At 37.2% G+C, this 17,524-nt stretch overlaps 4 protein-coding genes across 4 annotated transcripts in view; 2 read left to right on the top strand and 2 right to left on the bottom strand.

Annotated features, from left to right (window-relative positions):
- Nucleotides 1-413: 413 nt before the first annotated feature.
- Nucleotides 414-2,536, top strand: CBG19592 (the record flags this gene model as incomplete). Its single annotated transcript, XM_045242815.1, has 4 exons — nt 414-516; nt 596-716; nt 761-1,285; nt 1,336-2,536. The coding sequence occupies 4 exons, from the start codon at nt 414-416 to the stop codon at nt 2,534-2,536; spliced, it is 1,950 nt and encodes a 649-aa protein (XP_045096817.1).
- Nucleotides 2,537-2,807: 271 nt separating this feature from the next.
- Cbr-nhr-119 lies at nt 2,808-8,011 on the bottom strand (the record flags this gene model as incomplete). Its single annotated transcript, XM_045242814.1, has 9 exons — nt 2,808-3,078; nt 4,194-4,407; nt 4,460-4,596; nt 4,641-5,136; nt 5,737-5,855; nt 5,913-6,058; nt 6,105-6,561; nt 7,027-7,201; nt 7,957-8,011. 9 exons carry the CDS (start codon nt 8,009-8,011, stop codon nt 2,808-2,810), a joined length of 2,070 nt encoding a protein of 689 aa, XP_045096818.1.
- A 3,528-nt stretch (nt 8,012-11,539) lies between these two features.
- Nucleotides 11,540-12,142, bottom strand: CBG19595 (the record flags this gene model as incomplete). The annotated part of the gene is made up of 2 exons (XM_002646851.1): nt 11,540-11,875; nt 12,044-12,142. 2 exons carry the CDS (start codon nt 12,140-12,142, stop codon nt 11,540-11,542), a joined length of 435 nt encoding a protein of 144 aa, XP_002646897.1.
- A 2,835-nt stretch (nt 12,143-14,977) lies between these two features.
- Nucleotides 14,978-17,524, top strand: part of CBG19596 — a gene marked incomplete at both ends in the record, with an annotated part of 10,697 nt that continues 8,150 nt past the window's right edge. The window contains 2 exons of the mRNA XM_002646852.1: nt 14,978-15,032; nt 15,712-15,756. Of these exons, the coding sequence (XP_002646898.1) occupies nt 14,978-15,032; nt 15,712-15,756 (100 nt within the window). The remainder of the gene's footprint in view (nt 15,033-15,711; nt 15,757-17,524) is intronic.

The following is a 17,524-nucleotide window of genomic DNA, read 5'->3' as shown; positions in this document are numbered from 1 at the left end:
AGAAATGTAAAGTTATGAAAATCGGGAGAACCAAGAGCAAAATCCAGCGAGCCATGCGCGGATTGCTCCCCTGGGAGAATCTTTCATTCCAATTTTTTGGCAGATGAACACACACGCACATACACAAAATTTCTCTCATTCCTTTTTTTTTTGAAAAGTGGGCGTTTTCTACTTTTTCCCTTTCTTTAGAAGTTCTTCTCCAACTCAATCTGTCAAGCCAGTTTGCGCGGAGAATCGCGCGCATTGTACGCAATTGCGTGTCAGAGTGTGCCTAGTGTACGCAGACACAAAGTGAAATTTGGCATAAAATCTATTCTTTTTCAGTGATTTTTAACCATTTTAACTGAATTTTTGCGAAATTCTCGAATTTTCTTGCTGAAAAACGGATATTTGTCAATTTTTATCGTTTTAGAATGGCGGACGCTTCTGCCGGAGGTCTTTATCAATGTCTCACTGATATTGCTCGTGCGGATACTAGCGGTGACTACCAAAAGGCTTTGCAAGCTGCGAATAAGTGTAAGTATGAAGAAAATAGGTTTAAGATAGAATTTTAATGTAAAAATCGCAAAAAATATATCGAAAAATCCGTTTTCAGTGATTCGCAAGTACCCAAAGGAGACATTTGCCTTCAAGTGCAAGCTTGTCGCTCAAATCCAGCTCTCACAATGGGCCGATGCTCTCGAGCTTATTCGCAAGACCCCGGCGCATCAAATGGGGTGGGAAAACTCGCAATTTTTCAAATTAAAATCAATAATTCCAGACACGTTGGTTTCGAAAAAGCCTACATCCACTATCGCCAGGGAGAACTCGATGAAGCTGTGAAGGAGCTCAACACCTGTGAAAAGGACGATATTCGCGCTCAAGAACTCAAGGCTCAGATATACTACAAGCAGGAGAATTTCAAGGATGCCTATGATATCTATCTCTACTTGCTTAAAAATCATTCCGACGATTCCGATGAATTGAGAAGAGCCAATTATCTGGCTGTTCAGGCACGTCTGGAGGCTCAGGGAACTAAGCAACAGGTCGAAGACGCCGAGGACTCGTACTCCCAGCTTTATAACAAGGCTTGTGTCGAGATTGAAGCCGAGAAGTTGCCACAGGCTCTGGCTAGTCTAGAGAAGGCTCTAGTCTCTTGCCGCAAATCTCTCGAGGACGAGGACCGTGAAGAGGAGGAAATTGAGGAGGAGCTGGATTCAATCCGTGTCCAGAAGGCCTACGTCCTCCAACGAATGGGCAAGAAATCGGAAGCTCTGGAGATCTATCAGAAGGTTCAATCAGCTAAGTAAGTATTAATTCTTACACCCTTTTAACCCTTTTCGCAAGGAATTCCAGTCATTCGGATGAAAGTGTGAAGGCAACCATCACCAACAACATTCCAGCGGCTTCTAGCGATTTCGCTCTCGCCGACTCGAGAAAACGATTCAAGGCTGCTCTTCAAATAGACCAAAGCAAGTTGACCCGCCGTCAACGTAGAACTTTGATGCTCAACAACGCGCTTGTTCTTTTGATGTCAAATCAAAGAGAGCCATGTAAAAGAGCCCTCGAGGAGTTGGTTTCGAAATTCGGAAGTTCTAAGGATGTCGCTCTGATTGAGGCTACACTTCATGTCAAATTGGGAGATACTGAGAGTGCTTTGAAGGTATCATATTGCTTTTTGGGCTTTAACGAACTAAAACTAATCCAGGTACTCGAAGGAAACGACCTGGAAACTTCTGTCGCTCGCCTTCATGTCCTTCTCAATGCCAATCGTCTCCCTGAAGCCATCAAGGCTATCCGTGCTCTTTCGAATGCCTCAAGCCTCGGACCATCTTCTCTTCTGACCTCCACTCTGATCGCTTCGGATTCCAAGGATGAAGCCATCAAGGCTCTCACCTCAGCATCCACTGCTAAAAATCAGTCTTCTGAGAATCTCAAAGCCATTCTGGAGGCTCTTGTGGAAGTTGAACAAGGACGTGGCGATGAGAGAGCTGCCACGAAAAATTTGGAAAAACTCGTTGAGAAGTTCCCAGATGACTTGCAACTGCAGTGCAGACTGGTTGGTGCATACTCGAGAAGCGATCCGAAAAAGGCGGAGGCATTGAGCTCGAAACTGTTCCCAGAATCGATGGAAGTCGATGTGAATGTGGATGAGTTGGAGGAATCGGATTGGATACTGTACGGAGAGAAGTATCGTCAGAAGAAGGAGGCAAAGTCGCCGGCTGCGCCAGACGCCGAGATTATCACTAGAAAGTTGAAGAATACGAATCGAAAGAGGAAGATTCGCCTTCCAAAGAACTACAATCCAGATGTGGCTCCAGATCCGGAACGTTGGCTTCCACGGCAAGAGAGATCCACGTACAAGAAGAAGAGGAAGAATCGGGAGAGAGAAATCGGGCGAGGAACTCAGGGTTCGTCGTCGGCGAATCCGAATGTTGAGTTCGTCTCGGCGTCTCCAAATTCGCCGCGCCCACTTCCAGGACCAGTCGCCGAAGGACCACGTCAACAACGCCCGAACTTCCAGAAGCAAAAGAAGAAGAAGGCGTCGAAATTCTAACTTTTTAATGGAAAATTGGTTGTGTACCCAGATATTTATTGCCTTTTTGTATTCGTTAATTTCTTGAATTTTAAGATCATAATATAGAAATCTTTATTTAACTGAACTGAAAATTAGCACCTTTTTGGACAAAAATTAGGGAAAATGCTGACTGAGCAAAACAAAAAAAGATGACAAAATTCATAGGAAAACGACTCGTAATCGAGAATGGAAAGAATTTGAGAAATTGTTTTTTTTAATGGCCTAACTTTTTTATTTTTCTAGGCCAGGGTTAGCTGGGTGGATTGAAATTGATATAGTTGGCGTCGTCGCACTCCATTTGATTCTGATACATGACTTGATTGTAATCTGGTTGATTTTGGGGTTGGGACTGTTGAGGTGTCATGTATTGGGGTGGCAAACTGTTGGTTTTGCACAGTGGTTCGTGTTGATTCGTGGATGGCATTTGGCCAAAGGAGCCAGACTGTTGGGGCATTCCGGGTTGGGGGTACCCATTGGCGCCGTTTTCACCGTACGCGTGGCCGTTGGCGCCGTTTTGGAATCTGAAAAAAATCTGGGGTTTCTAGGCCAGAAAGGCGGGGGACTAGATTTTGAGTTGGGGTTTCTAGTCCACTTCCAGGGGTGTTCGGAACGGATTTTTTTTTCGAATTTAGAGCTTTTTGGACTACTGTGTGTCTAGGGCGCACGCAAAACTTCTTTGCAGGTCTCGAGCTAGTTTCAGGGCGCGTTGCGGTCGAAAATTCGACTGTGGGCGGAACTAAGATTCGATAGCGAAATCATTATAGGAGGCGAGACAGCAAAAATTTCGGGGGCAGTTCGGGGGACGAAATCGCGCCGCGCTTATGTAGACCATCGGTCGTCAGGCGCCTTCGCGCCCCCGTAGCTCAGCCGGTAGCGGCGCTGTACCCCTGAGCTGCCTGTCATGAGTTCAACCCCTCATGGGGGTTCTCTATGCAAAATATCAGGAAAACTTTTTTTTGTGTCTGGCCTCCTTTAAAGGCGCATTTAAAGGAGCATGTATTTTTGGAATTATTTTCTGGCCTATTTTTTTCGTTTTTTCGATGAATTTTATGGAATTTTTTATAATTTTAGTTGTTTGTATACCATTTTTCGAATTTTTTTTCGGATTTTGAAAAAAATAAAATCCCAAAAATTGCGAAAAAATATGATATAAAAACGAAAATTATAAAAAAATCAACGAAATATTTTCGAAACATCGAAAACATGAGCTAGAAATTAATCACGAAAATACATGTTACTATAAGTGTGCCACTAAGCTCCGCCCACCCTCGATTTTCGTGAAAAGTGGCGGAGTCAGGGGCGGAGCGTAAGTTGCACGTCTTTTTTCCTTTGAATTAGCGAGACCACAAAATCACCGCGATGAAAAATTTTCAAAATTGGAATATTTCGAAATTCCGAAGTTTTGAAACTCGGAAATTTCCGAAATTCTGAAAATTCTGGAGTTTCAAAATTGGAAAATCCGAAAAAATCCCGAAATTTTCAAACTCGGAATATCTCGAAATTCTGAAATTTCGAAAATCGGAATTTCTGAAAATTCCGAACATTTCAGAATTGGGATATTCCGAAATTCCAAACTTTTTAAAATTTGAAGATTCCGAAATCCCAAAAAACCCCTGATCCCTAGACCACTCCTTACCTATCATACGACGTTGTAGTAACCGTGAACTTGTGTTTCGTACTCTCCACAGTCGAAATATAAAACATTGGCGCGGTTGTCGGTGACTGTGGATGTTGCATCGAATCCCTTCTCTCCATGTTCGGTGTCATTCCTCCATTATTCTGCTGCTGCTGCTGGACGTCATCTATTTCCATACCACCGCCATGAGCAACATTCATCGCTTGACGCATGTCTAGAACTGAATTCATGGATTAGGTGGGGTTCAGAAGCTTCCAGAAGCTTACCTCCGTACATGTCTGGTGTGATTGTGACGTTGTAGTCCGGATCACATTCGGCCATTTCGAGATTTGGCATCGACGACGCGCCGTTGAGAGAGACACCAAAATCGTTGACTTGAGCTGGGAGAGAGTTACAGGACAAACTGAAAATGTATCGTTTTATGCAAAAAACATCCCCAAAACTCACTTATACGGTAGCGTGCCAATTTGATTCTGATATGACGCCGCTGTATCCGATTGATAGGAATTCAGGCTCTCTATAGAACTGGAACTCGACGAGTGCACCATTCTTGGCTCACTGTGTCTTCTAGCCAGACCATTCGACTGCCCCAGTTGCTCATCCTGTGACGTGTGTCCATTGATAGGGGGTGATGGGGAGGTGTCCATGGATCCTTGTGGTGGGGATCCGTTGTTCGGGGAATGCTCAACCTTCGGGGCCTCCTGGAGAAGATCATGCACTAGACGATCGTTCATTTGTCCGAAGCTGTCCACGAATGAGAGATTCTCCATCACAAGTCTTCCGAGCATCATTACGGATGGAACGAAGAGTAGGAGATTTCCGAATCTGCTTGATGCAACTTCTTTTGGATGGGTTTCACGGACTACGTGGTAGAGGGTCTCTTGGATGCGATCACGAAGATCCATGATGGCTTCGGAGCCGTCTTGGGTGAGGGTTTTGAGGTCTGTAAAGAAATTAATAAGTGGATAATTATGTTTAGGAGGTTTGACCTCATTTTTTTGGTAATCAAACTGATAAGAATTACGAAATCATACCGTAACTCCTCTAATAGAAGGGTGGGCTTCTATAAGATATTTTGTCTTTTTCAGTGAAAAATGGTCAAGTTAAGTCTAGAAAAAGTAATCCAGGATTTTTCAATTTGTCTAAAAAATTCAAAATCTGCAGCTATTTTTAACCAATTTACATTCTGATGAAATATGCCGTCTGCAACCAAAAAATCCTTAAAAGTACCAAAATGCCAAAATTAGCACTATTATAAGATATGGCATATTTTAAAGCGATTATCTCGCGTCCTTGGATTTATACGTAAAAGTTGTCAATTACAAAACCGAAGCTCTATTTTTGTTTAGTAAAGTCTGGAATTTTAAGACAAATTGAAATATTGTAAGCTACTTTCGTAAGACTTCAAAGTTGACCATTTTTCACAGAAAAGTCAAAACATGAAGTATTTTTGTTCTGACCTTTTTTTTGTTTGAAATCTTTTGAAAACTAGACGAAATTCAGCAGCTTTTTTAGTTGCGAAAACTACAGTAACCCAACTTACATGGATTCAATACAACGATTGCCTTCAGAAGAGTAATTTCTTCTTCCTTCAAATTCATTTTCCTCAATGGATCAATGAGTTCGTCAATGCAACGTTCGGCTAGTTGATTTCCGAAGTGGCTGGAAGAAAACGAAACTCAGTTTTTTTTCAAAAAAAAATACCCTCCCCAAACTCACTATGGCTCGGCCCACGAGTTTGGTGCATATCTTGCAATATAGCCAAATGTACTCAAGCACACAATATCTTGCTGCTTATGACGAGCCGTGTTGGCACACAGACTGAAAATCATCAATGGTCCGTAGCTAGCCTTGACGATGGCAACCTAAAGAGAATGAAGGTTTTTGAAAAGCTTCTAGAAGAGTTATCACTTTATCATCCATATTATTGACATCCATCATATCGAACAAATGATCAGCCCAGTCGATCATGGCAATCAATCTTCGATGAGCAATACATGGAAGCTCTTCAGGATTGATTTCTCGAAATGCCTCATATCTCATTTCGGTTCGTTTTCCATCTAATAGCGTCGGATCTTCTAACAACTGCTTGATCGATGTGGCAAATGGTAATGGATAGATCTTTGATGGTTCAGTATGCCCATCACCTCCTCCAACGATTAGGTCAATATTTAGAAGTTGCATGAGAGTAGTTCTCATATCAACTGGAAGTTTTCTCATCCATTCTGCATCTACCTCCCCTTCGTCTTCTGCTGACAACTTTGATCTTCGTTGCCTTCCTTGGTAGTGGCGGCCGGTGGCGTCGCGGTCGGGGCGGACGGCTTTAGGGTCCATACCAACTTCGATGCATTTTTTGAAACGACAGTATCTGGAAGATTATAAATTTTTGGGTAGAGTAAATTCTCGAATAGAAAGGAACTATCCCCATAGAAGCCCGTGCATTTTAAGCTCGATTATCTCGTTTCCTAAAAAAGATATCAAAAACCTGCTAACGGATAAATTGTTCATTATAATATGACCCATATTGTATCAGTTGATAAATTTTTGATATCTCTCATAGAGATCAAGATAAATGGGCTCGAAGAGCACGCTCTATTTCAGCGTTTTTTTTTGCAATGCATGTCTACCCCTTGACCTTTATTAACTCGGTTCCTATAAAAGATATCGAGAATTTGACAACTGATAAATTATATATTGGTAACAATATGATAAACATTTTATCAGTTAACCACTTTCCAATATTCTATTAAAGAACCGAGATAATTGAGCTCAAAGGGTGTTCTCCTATTAGATCATTCTCAATGGAGCACCTTTTCTAAACCAAAAAAATTACCTGCACGAATTCCTCTCATGCCTATCCACAACACAATTTCCATTGTGTCGACATGCGTACTCCGAGGGTCGTTTCAGCGTTCGTCTGAAGAATCCTTTGCATCCGAAGCACGTCACCACACCGTAGTGCGTCTTTGCGTTACCGTCTCCGCATACACGACACGTGTCACTGGAACCTGGAAATTTGTATTTTTTGTGTTGTGAATGGAACGTATTTGTTTTGAAAAATACAGCAAAATTCGAGATTGTCCAAATTCGGTGGTCCTTAAATGTAGCTAGAACTTACCGCAAAACCTTTAATAGAAGGACCTTTCAACTTTTCGAGCTTTTAAACTTCGAGCCATTTTATCTCGGTTCCTATGAAACATACAAAAAAGTTATCAATTAATAAAGTGTTTATCATAATATCAGAAACATTTTATTAGTTAACAACTTTCTGATATCTTTCACAGAAACCGAGATAAATTGTTTCAAACCCGCCGTGCCGCTGAGCTACGATTGCGCCAGCTGAGGCGGCCCCCTGAAACTGTCAAATTTGAGCCCAATTATCTCGGTTTTTGTGGAAGATATGAGAAAATTGTCAACTAATACAATATTGCTGATATTATGATTAACAATTTAGCAGTTGACAATTTTTTGATATCTTTCATAGGAGTTGAGATAATTGAGCTCAAACTTGACAGTGCTCATTCAGACAAATTTAGCTTATTGTAGACGTTTTGAAAATCTTCGAAACTTGGAAAAACAAGCGTTGCATTCGCGTTCATTGAAAAAAAAACTATCTTCCTTATTAATAAAACGCTAGAGGCGTCTGTTCGTCCAAATAGAGACGAACATTTGAAAAAATAGGGTGAATCGCGCCGAAGGCGCACCAGCTGGTTTAAAATACAAAATTTTGAATTTCAGTAGAGCGAATTTGCCCACGACTCACCAGAATGTGTTGCTATCTGACTTAACGACGATTTTCGGGAAATCGATGCAGCCATATTTTCCAAACTCGATGTGTCAACTTTTCCCATTTTTAATCTGCAATTTTAAACAATTTTAATAATTCATTTTTTTCTCCAGACTACGATAATCTGGACACATACACACAGGTCGTATCGGAATGCAGGATAAAGATGTCAAAAGGAAAAAGAGACGAGAGATAAGAGAGAACAGAGACATAGACAGATAAGATTGATTGGGAAGATGGATGGATGGAAAGAATGATAAGAAAAAGGGGAAAGGATGATAATATAGAGATAGTGTGGATTTGAGAAGAGACGCAGACGGAGAATAAATTTATGATTGGATGGAAAAGGGTACAAAGTGTATGGGCAAATGTGGACACTTCTTTTTTTCTGGTTGGAATGAAGAGAAGGAGATCTTATAGGGGGAGATGTGATATGTTCTTTGGTACAAGTTTTTTTGTTGTAGAGAGGGTGCAAGAGGAATTTAGAATCTCAGAATTAATTTACATTGAGCTCAATTATTTCAATTCCTGTATGAGATATCGAAAATCTGTCAACTGATAAAACACTGGTGATATTATGATGAGTAATTTATCTGTTGATCACTTTTTGATATCTGTCACAGGAACGAGGTAAATTGGCTTAGAAATATTTTCAGATTTTACAATTTTCAGAATCTCAAACTCTAAAAAATCTGAATTCAAATTTTTCTGACGACGTCAACCGTGAGAATAGCAGTTCAAAATATCTAAATCTTGATTTCATTTAGTCTCAAAAATTCAATTCCCTTTTGACGTCAATCAAGAATTCGCTAGCTCAGAGAAATTAAAATTAGAGTATTTCGGTCAGGAAATTAAAATCAGAGTATTTCAAAATCTGAATTTCTGAGTTTCTGAACTTCTGAACTTCTGAATTTCTGAATTTCAGAATTTCAGAATTTCAGAATTTCAGAATTTTAGAATTCAGAATTTCGGAATTTTAGAATTTCAGAATTTTAGAATTTCAGAATCTCACTATCAGAATCCCAGAATCCCAGAATCCCAGAATCTCGGATTCTCAGAATCTCGGATTCTCAGAATCTCAAAATTTCAGAATCGCAGGATCTCAGAATCTCGGAAGCTAAGAATCTCAGAATCCCACAATCCCAGAATCCCAGAATCTCAGAATTTCTGAGTTTCTAAATTTCAGAATCTCAGAATCTCAGAATTAAGAAATCTCAGAATCTCAGAATCCCAGAATCTCAGAATTTCTGAGTTTCTAAATTTCACAATCTCAGAATCTCAGAATTAAGAAATCTCAGAATCTCAGAACCCCAGAATCTCAGAATCTAAGAACCTCAGAATCTGAATTTCTGAAATTTAGAAATTCAGAGAAAAAGTAAGCAAAAACTAATAAAAGAAACATAGAGAGTGAGGAAACGAGAGCGTGACACACATTTTTATCACTTTTTGGGAGTGGAAAAAAAGAGGTAAAAGAGGACGAATGGAGAATTGTTTTGTTATCAAAAAAAAGGAATCGCATACGAAACGAATGGAGAAGAAAAGAGAAAAAGACACATTTTCCCACGGGTTATTCATTGAATTCGAAAGTTTGTTCAGTTCAATTGCAGCTATTTTTGGGGTTTCTAAATAAGGAATTTTTCGAAAAATAGCCTTTTTGTTGTTATTCAAATTTCCTTTTTCGAAAATAGAATTTAAATTTATTGAAAAATGGTTCAATTGGAAAAAAGAGAAAGAAACTTCTAATCGGATTTGTGTCGAACAAAGGCGCGACTTTAAAAATCAAACTATCAATTTCAGAACTTTTTGCAGCCAAATAAAGTGAGAATGGAGCACATTTTCTTCTATTTAGCGGAAAAAAATCAATTGGAGGAAAAGGGGTGCTAGAATGAGAATGGATTTGCATAGGAAATGATGTCGGTGTCCCCAATTTTTGCAGCTTTTTTTGGTTGGAGGAGGAGAAGAGAGAATGGAAAAATAGGGTTTCAACTGTGGTGTACTAGTATTTTTGCAGAGATTTTCAGCTTGGGTGGATTCGGAGAATATTTTCAAAATTTTGGTATTTTGATATACTGGATTTTGCGGTCTCGAAGTTTCTTAGAATCCCAGGACTTCTGAATCTCAGTATTTCAGAATTTTAAAATCTCAAAATCTCAGGATCTCAGAATCTCAAATTTTCAGAATCTCAGAATCTCAGAACCTCAGAATCTTAGAATCTCAGAATCTCAGAATCTCAGAATCTCAAAATCTCAGAATTCCAGAATCTCAGACTTTCAGAATCTCAGAATTTTGGATTTTCAGAATTTCGGAATCTCAGAATTTTGGGATTTTCAAAATTTCAGAATCTCAGAAATATTTTTAAATAGAGAACTTTGATAAAAATAAGAATCAAATTTTTTTTGAAAATTCAAAAAACATATTCCTCAATTGTCGTAGAATATATAAATATTAAATTTAGACATTTCGAAAAATTGGATAATTAGAATTTTAAGATTTGGAAAAAATCGTTAGATCCTTTTATTATACCGTATGTGTTATAACATTAGCATACTCAACCTATACGTGCAATTTGATCCTAATTAATTAGGTTCCTTTAAGAGATATCAATAAAATGTCAACTGATAAATTGTTTATCATAACATCACCTACATTTTATCCCTTTTTGATCCCTTTTTGATATCATTGAAAACAACCGAGATAATTGAGTTTAAAGTGCACGTATATGACAGGCTTCTATTAGAGCAAATACAGTAATCGGGATTCGCAGGTACTACAGTATAAAAATTCCAAAAATCAAGAAATCTGAGATGCAAAGATTCCAAAAATATTCCAAGTTATCCAAAAATCCCGTATCCTAAGATCCTGAGATTCTGGATCTTCGGAACATCTAGCCATAAATTCTCATATCTAGACCTAATTAATAAATCAAAAAGAGACAGAAAATCAGTAGGCTACTAGGGCAAAATGACAACAGAAAGAGAGAGAGAGAGAGAGAGAGAGAGAGAGAGAGAGTCCGTATTCCTTCCTTTCTGAACAGGAAATGAGATCTTTGGGAAAAAAACGGAAGACTGATAGTGAGAAATAGTACGGAAAGATGAAAGAGTGGTTAGAGAAAAGGGCTAGAGAAAAAAAATTATGATAAGAATATATAAATTTTGCACTGGCAAGTAGAATAATTTAAAAAATAAAGAAGAGCTCTATGAAATGGTTTATACACCCCCAAGACAAAAAGAAAAATAAGAGAGATGGACTAGGGAAAAAAACAGGGACCCGAAAAAAAATTTTTTTTCGGAAAAAGAGGGCACTACACTACTCCAAAATAATGGCTAGTCTGTTTGAAGGGAAATTGGNNGCCCCGATGAGAAAAAAGAAAATGGAAGAAGAATTGGAGGAAAANANAAGGAAGATGTTTTTATGTTTTTCTCCTCCTCATGTCTGGTGGGAATCACAGGAAGATGGAGGAAAGGATCAGTGTAATATGGAGAGGTAGCGGCAATAAAAAATTGATGGATTGGGTGGCCTAGAAAAACACAAGGACGTGGCCTAGGTTTTCAGAAAAATTCTAGAAAGTTTGAAGTTTGGGGTTCTGAGATTCTGAGATTCTGAGATTTTGAGATTCTGAGATTCTGAGATTCTGAGATTCTGAGATTCTGAGATTCTGAGATTCTGAGATTCTGAGATTCTGAGATTCTGAGATTCTGAGATTCTGAGATTTTGATATTCTGAGATCTTGAGATTCTGAGATTCTGAGATTCTGAGATTCTGAGATTCTGATATTCTGAGATTCTGAGATTCTGAGATTCTGAGATTCTGAGATTCTGAGATTCTGAGATTCTGAAATTCTGAAACTTTGAGGTTCTGAGATTCTGAGATTCTGAGGTCCTGAGATTCCAAGGTTCTGAAATTCCAAGATTCTGAAATTCCAAGATTATGAGATTCTGAGATTCGGAGGTTTTGAGATTCTTAGATTCTGAGATTCTACAGAAAATGGAGTGGCCTAGAAACCCAAAATGTAAAACTAGGCCACAGTTCAACAAACGATTTGCTACTGAACCTCGTCCCCTACATTACAATAAGCCTCTAGCATCCAAACATGAAAATCAGCATAATCTGGTCTAGTTTTTTTGTTCTCTGTCTGCCTATCACTACTTCTGTCATACGACATGATTTTCTCGATTTCTCTAACCACCCTCTCGATTTCCTATACTATTTCTCTCATTTTCTTATTAGTTAAGAGGTTATAAGGTTCAATATGTTGATAATCATGGTTTTTTTGGAACCGTTGAAAAAAAGAAAATTGCGTCAGACATCAGATGGACAATAAAAGAAATTGACAGATTTAGACTTGTATAAAAATAAATACACACAGTTAGAATTGAATCATATGGGAATCAAAAAATATGAGGAGGCCAAAAAACGTGATTATGATGGTACATGTGGTCTTCACATGTACAGTAGATTCTCACGATGTTTAAGGGGGTAGATCAGTGATAAAATTTGGGAAATGGGATATTTAAAAAAAAGTACATTTTGTTTGAAACAGATCTTTGGTTCTAAATTTCCAGAAATTCAGAAATTCAGAAATTCAGAAGCTCAGAAATTCAAAAATTCAGAAGCTCAGAAATTCAGAAATTCAGAAATTCAGAAATTCAGAAGCTCAGAAATTCAGAAATTCAGAAATTCAGAAACTCAGAAATTCAGAAATTCAGAAATTCAGAAATTCAGAAATTCAGAAATTCAGAAATTCAGAAATTCAGAAATTCAGAAATTCAGAAATTCAGAAATTCAGAAATTCAGAAATTCAGAAATTCAGAAATTCAGAAATTCAGAAATTCAGAAATTTAGAAATTCAGAAATTCAGAAATTCAGAAATTCAGAAATTCAGAAATTCCGAAATTCAGAAATTCAGAAATTCAGAAATTCAGAAATTCAGAAATTCAGAAATTCAGAAATTCAGAAATTCAGAAATTCAGAAATTCAGAAATTCAGAAATTCAGAAATTCAGAAATTCAGAAATTCAGAAATTCAGAAATTCAGAAATTCAGAAATTCAGAAATTCAGAAATTCAGAAATTCAGAAATTCAGAAATTCAGAAATTCAGAAATTCAGAAATATTATGATTTTCAAATTTTTGAATCAAAAAAATGTACAGTTTATAATTTTCCTGCTTTGAAAAATGCTAATTTGTAATTTTTCAAAATTAACTTTAGAATCAATTTTACTTTTCCCAATTTTTTCCAAAACTCGAAAAATCTAATTCTTGAAAACTTGAGAAACTCTTTCTCTATTTTCACATTTTTTGGAACATGACACAAAAAAAAAAGATTAATGATTTTTGAAGGTTACAAATCTTTTGTGTGTATTTATGAAATCAAAAAACTATGACGTCAATTTTTTTTTCGTGGAGAGGATATGAGAGAGAAACAATTGTTTATGAAAGAAAAAGCGATGAGTCAGAGATGTCCAAATTTTTAGATTTCAGATTTCAGGGACCAATTTTAAACAATCTACGATTTTGGAAATTATAAAAAATCACTAGAAGTAGTCTCATGCATTATTTAATAAAAAGATTTCTTCCAGAATATGTTAATTTAGTAAAAATTGAAAAATAGAAGTTTAGCACCATAAAAAAGTTTCCCATAATAAAAAAAACCGAACCGATTATATAAAAAAAAGAAGTAAAACGGAAATTGAAAAATAGAAAGGAAAGAAGGAAAAACTCTTTTCCCTCACACATACTCTTTTTTTTTCTCTCTCTCTCTCTCTCTCTCTCTCTCTCTTTTCCTCCCGTTGAGCTTAAACATGTGTGCTCCGATTGTCTGGCGTCTCTCACGTCCTTTTCACTATCTCGCTGCTCTTCCTCAATTTTGCAAAAAATTCTCTGCGTCTCTCACTCTCTATCTCTCTAGTTGCGAAATGAAAAAGAGAATGAGAATTGTGCACATTGTGCACATTTCTCCCGTTTCTCTATTGGCATCTTTTTTGAAAAATTGGAAGAAGAAGGATTTTTAAAAGTGCTGCACTGAGAATTTCCGAAATTTTGAGATGGCTTTCTGAATTCAGAGTATCAAAAAAAATAATTATAAAAACCTAACCTTCAGCTTTGAGACAATTTACCTCTGTTTCTGTGAAAGATTTCAAAAAGTGGTCAACTGATAAATTATTTATCATAACATAAGCAATATTTTATCAGTTGAACACTTTTTGATATTTCTCAAAAGAGCCCAGATAATTGAGCTCAAAGAGAAAGTATAGAGTGGGCTTCTGAGCATCTGTACATGCCCATAAGTAGATTTCGAACTCAATTATCTCGGTTGCCATAGAAGATATTAAAAATTTGTTGACTGATAAAATGTTCATCATGATATCAGCAATACTTTATCAGTTGTCTTTTACAGGAACCGAGATAAATTGGCTCAAAGTTAGGGTGCTCTATTAAAGCAATTACGGTAGATGTCCACAATCAATTTTCAGATTTTCAGACTCCAACAAAACAGTAATTTTACACCAACAAATAGTTTGCAGAAAAAACCTCAATACAAAGTATAAAAAGAGAGAAAACCGAAATCGTATGACCTCCATTTTCAACACACAAAAAGAAAACTTTTTTGTGTATTTGTCGAGAAAAACTGTCGCATGGAAAGATTGGGCGAGGAGGAAAATGAGAATGTTAGTTGGAGTAAAAGGAGTAAACAAGAAACAAATACGATTAAAAAACACAGATGAGAAGATTTTTTTTTGAGTGTCTATGTCTCTTCGGAAATTGAACTGGGATACATTTCAGATCAGGTGGTTGGGTTGTGTATGACAGGAGGTGGAAAAGGAAAATAAGGAATTGGAAAAGAGGTTGATGGATTTTGACAACTTAGGGAAATAGAAGAAAGCTGAAAGGAAAGTTAGTACTAATCATCGAATTAGAACTTTTTTCTGAGATTTTGATGATGGAGGGAAATGAAAAAATAGTTTTCTCGAAATTTAGTTTTTATTTGCCCCTCGAGGAATGGAACTTGTAGACCCAAAGGTGGAGAAGCTGCGCTGCGACCAGCTGAGCTACGGTAGCTGAGGCGACCGAACGATGGGATATATGAAATCGGTTCGAAGGGTTTTGCATTACTTGTATAATCTTGGGACAGGTGATCCGACGCGGGTCTACCCGGATTGCTGGTTTTCAAAAAAGTATCCATAGGATTGATAGAATTCCAGCCTATAGAAAGTTTTCTATAATGTTTTCTATGACTCCGCCTGTATGCTAAATTCGAAACTTAAATTTTTTGAAATTTCAAAAAACCTCGAATATTGAAACTGTTCGGTCTCAAAAATGGGTTTTGCAATTCGAAAATAGAATATTTTCGAATTTGAGATTTTGAGATTTTGACATTTTCAGATTTCTCAAAACTTTGGACGATATTGAACGCTAAAAACATACAGTACCGGTCAAAAAAAAAACAAAAACAGTATTTTTTAGTTGATTTTCGACCATTTTGACAATTTTCAAAAGTCTGCAGCTCGGCTGTCAAGTTTCAGATCACTTTGACGACTTTGGAGGGTTTGAAACAGACTTAAATCAAAAACTTGGCATTCACAGAATTATTTGAAAATTCTTAGTTTTCTAGCTTATCACCGATTTTTGAAAGGCACCTGTTTTTTCCTGTTTTCACCATTCACTAGAAAAATGTGCCCGTATGGTCCTCGGAGAAATCGAATGCCAAGATTTTAAAAACTTTTATTTTTCAGGTTTCAATATCAGTATCTACAATTTGAAGAACTGGGGCATTCCAGGTATCTCTGAGATAGGTAGATCTGAACATCACAAAAAGAGGACGATTTACTTTTGGGATCCTGAGAATCTAGTTAGAGTCCAAGATTCTCAGAATTCTTCAAAGTTCCAAAACGCAACTAACCTTTTCCATATCATCATTCCGGAAGTCCAAATGTTTGCAAATTCCTTTTTTCAAATACAAATTACAGTTTTCAGTTCATTCCCCATTAACACATTGGCTTTTATACTTTCCTCCTGCTCACTTTTTTCGTGTACGAAATTTTGTAGTTTCCGCCGGAAACCCCCTGGGTGCTTCTTATCAGTTAGTGACCAAAACTTTAGATTTTTTTCTAAACAAGGTACGACGAAACAACCAAAAGCATTTCTATTTCTGGAAACATTTAATCAGTTCGAATGATAAAAAATTCAGTTCAAAGTCTGGAGAAAAGTGGGTTTCCTTGTGATTCACCTAGACATAAAAATTCACGTGAAGGGGTTTTGGAAAACGGAAATTCGGGGAAGAAAAAAGAGAAGAAGATGAAAGGTTAACGATGAGAGATAACAAAGGAATGGAAGAGGTGATCAGTGGAAGATATCAGAAGACGTGAAAATTTGGAAAAGAAGAAAATGGGAGGTAGTTGTGTGATCAAGTCAGAAGACATGAAAGAAAATATGATCAGGAGGAAATTCAGGATAACATGAAATTTGATATTTCGAAAGATTTCGTTAAGTTTTGCACGAATCAGATCACACAATTTTACACTTTTATTTCTCTTAATTTACCGTTAAACCTTTAATAGAAGGGCCCCCAAAATGTTAACTTAAGCCGATGTATCTTGGTTCTTGTGAAAGATATGAAAAAGTTGTAAACTGATAAGATGTTTATTATTATATCACCAACATTTCACCAGTTGACTCATTTTGATATCTTATAAAGTAACAAAGATAAATCGGCTCAAAATTGACAGTGTGGGGACCAGAAAATCATCTTTTCAAGTGAAAAAGAAAAAGAACATTTGCGCTCTATTGAGATTGAAAATCGAAAAATCATCCATAGAGTGCGTTTGCATTTTTTCTGAACTTCTGAATTTCTGAACTTTTGAAATTCTGAATTTCTGAATTTCTGAATTTCTGAATTTCTGAATTTCTGAATTTCTGAATTTCTGAATTTCTGAATTTCAGAATTTCAGAATCTCAGAATCTCAGAATCTCAGAATCTCAGAATCTCAGAATCTCAGAATCTCAGAATCTCAGAATCTCAGAATCTCAGAATCTCAGAATCTCAGAATCTCAGAATCTCAGAATCTCAGAATCTCAGAATCTCAGAATCTCAGAATCTCAGAATCTCAGAATCTCAGAATCTCAGAATCTCAGAATCTCAGAATCTCAGAATCTCAGAATCTCAGAATCTCAGAATCTCAGAATCTCAGAATCTCAGAATCTCAGAATCTCAGAATCTCAGAATCTCAGAATCTCAGAATCTCAGAATCTCAGAATCTCAGAATCTCAGAATCTCAGAATCTCAGAATCTCAGAATCTCAGAATCTCAGAATCTCAGAATCTCAGAATCTCAGAATCTCAGAATCTCAGAATCTCAGAATCTCAGAATCTCAGAATCTCAGAATCTCAGAATCTCAGAATCTCAGAATCTCAGAATCTCAGAATCTCAGAATCTCAGAATCTCAGAATCTCAGAATCTCAGAATCTCAGAATCTCAGAATCTCAGAATCTCAGAATCTCAGAATCTCAGAATCTCAGAATCTCAGAATTCCAGAATCTCAGAATCTC

This window comes from Caenorhabditis briggsae, assembly GCF_000004555.2.
Source record: "Caenorhabditis briggsae complete genome, chrII, whole genome shotgun sequence".
Taxonomy (NCBI): domain Eukaryota; kingdom Metazoa; phylum Nematoda; class Chromadorea; order Rhabditida; family Rhabditidae; genus Caenorhabditis; species Caenorhabditis briggsae.
The sequence above is the reverse complement of the archived record's forward strand: the minus strand, read 5'-3'. Positions and strand labels throughout refer to the sequence as shown.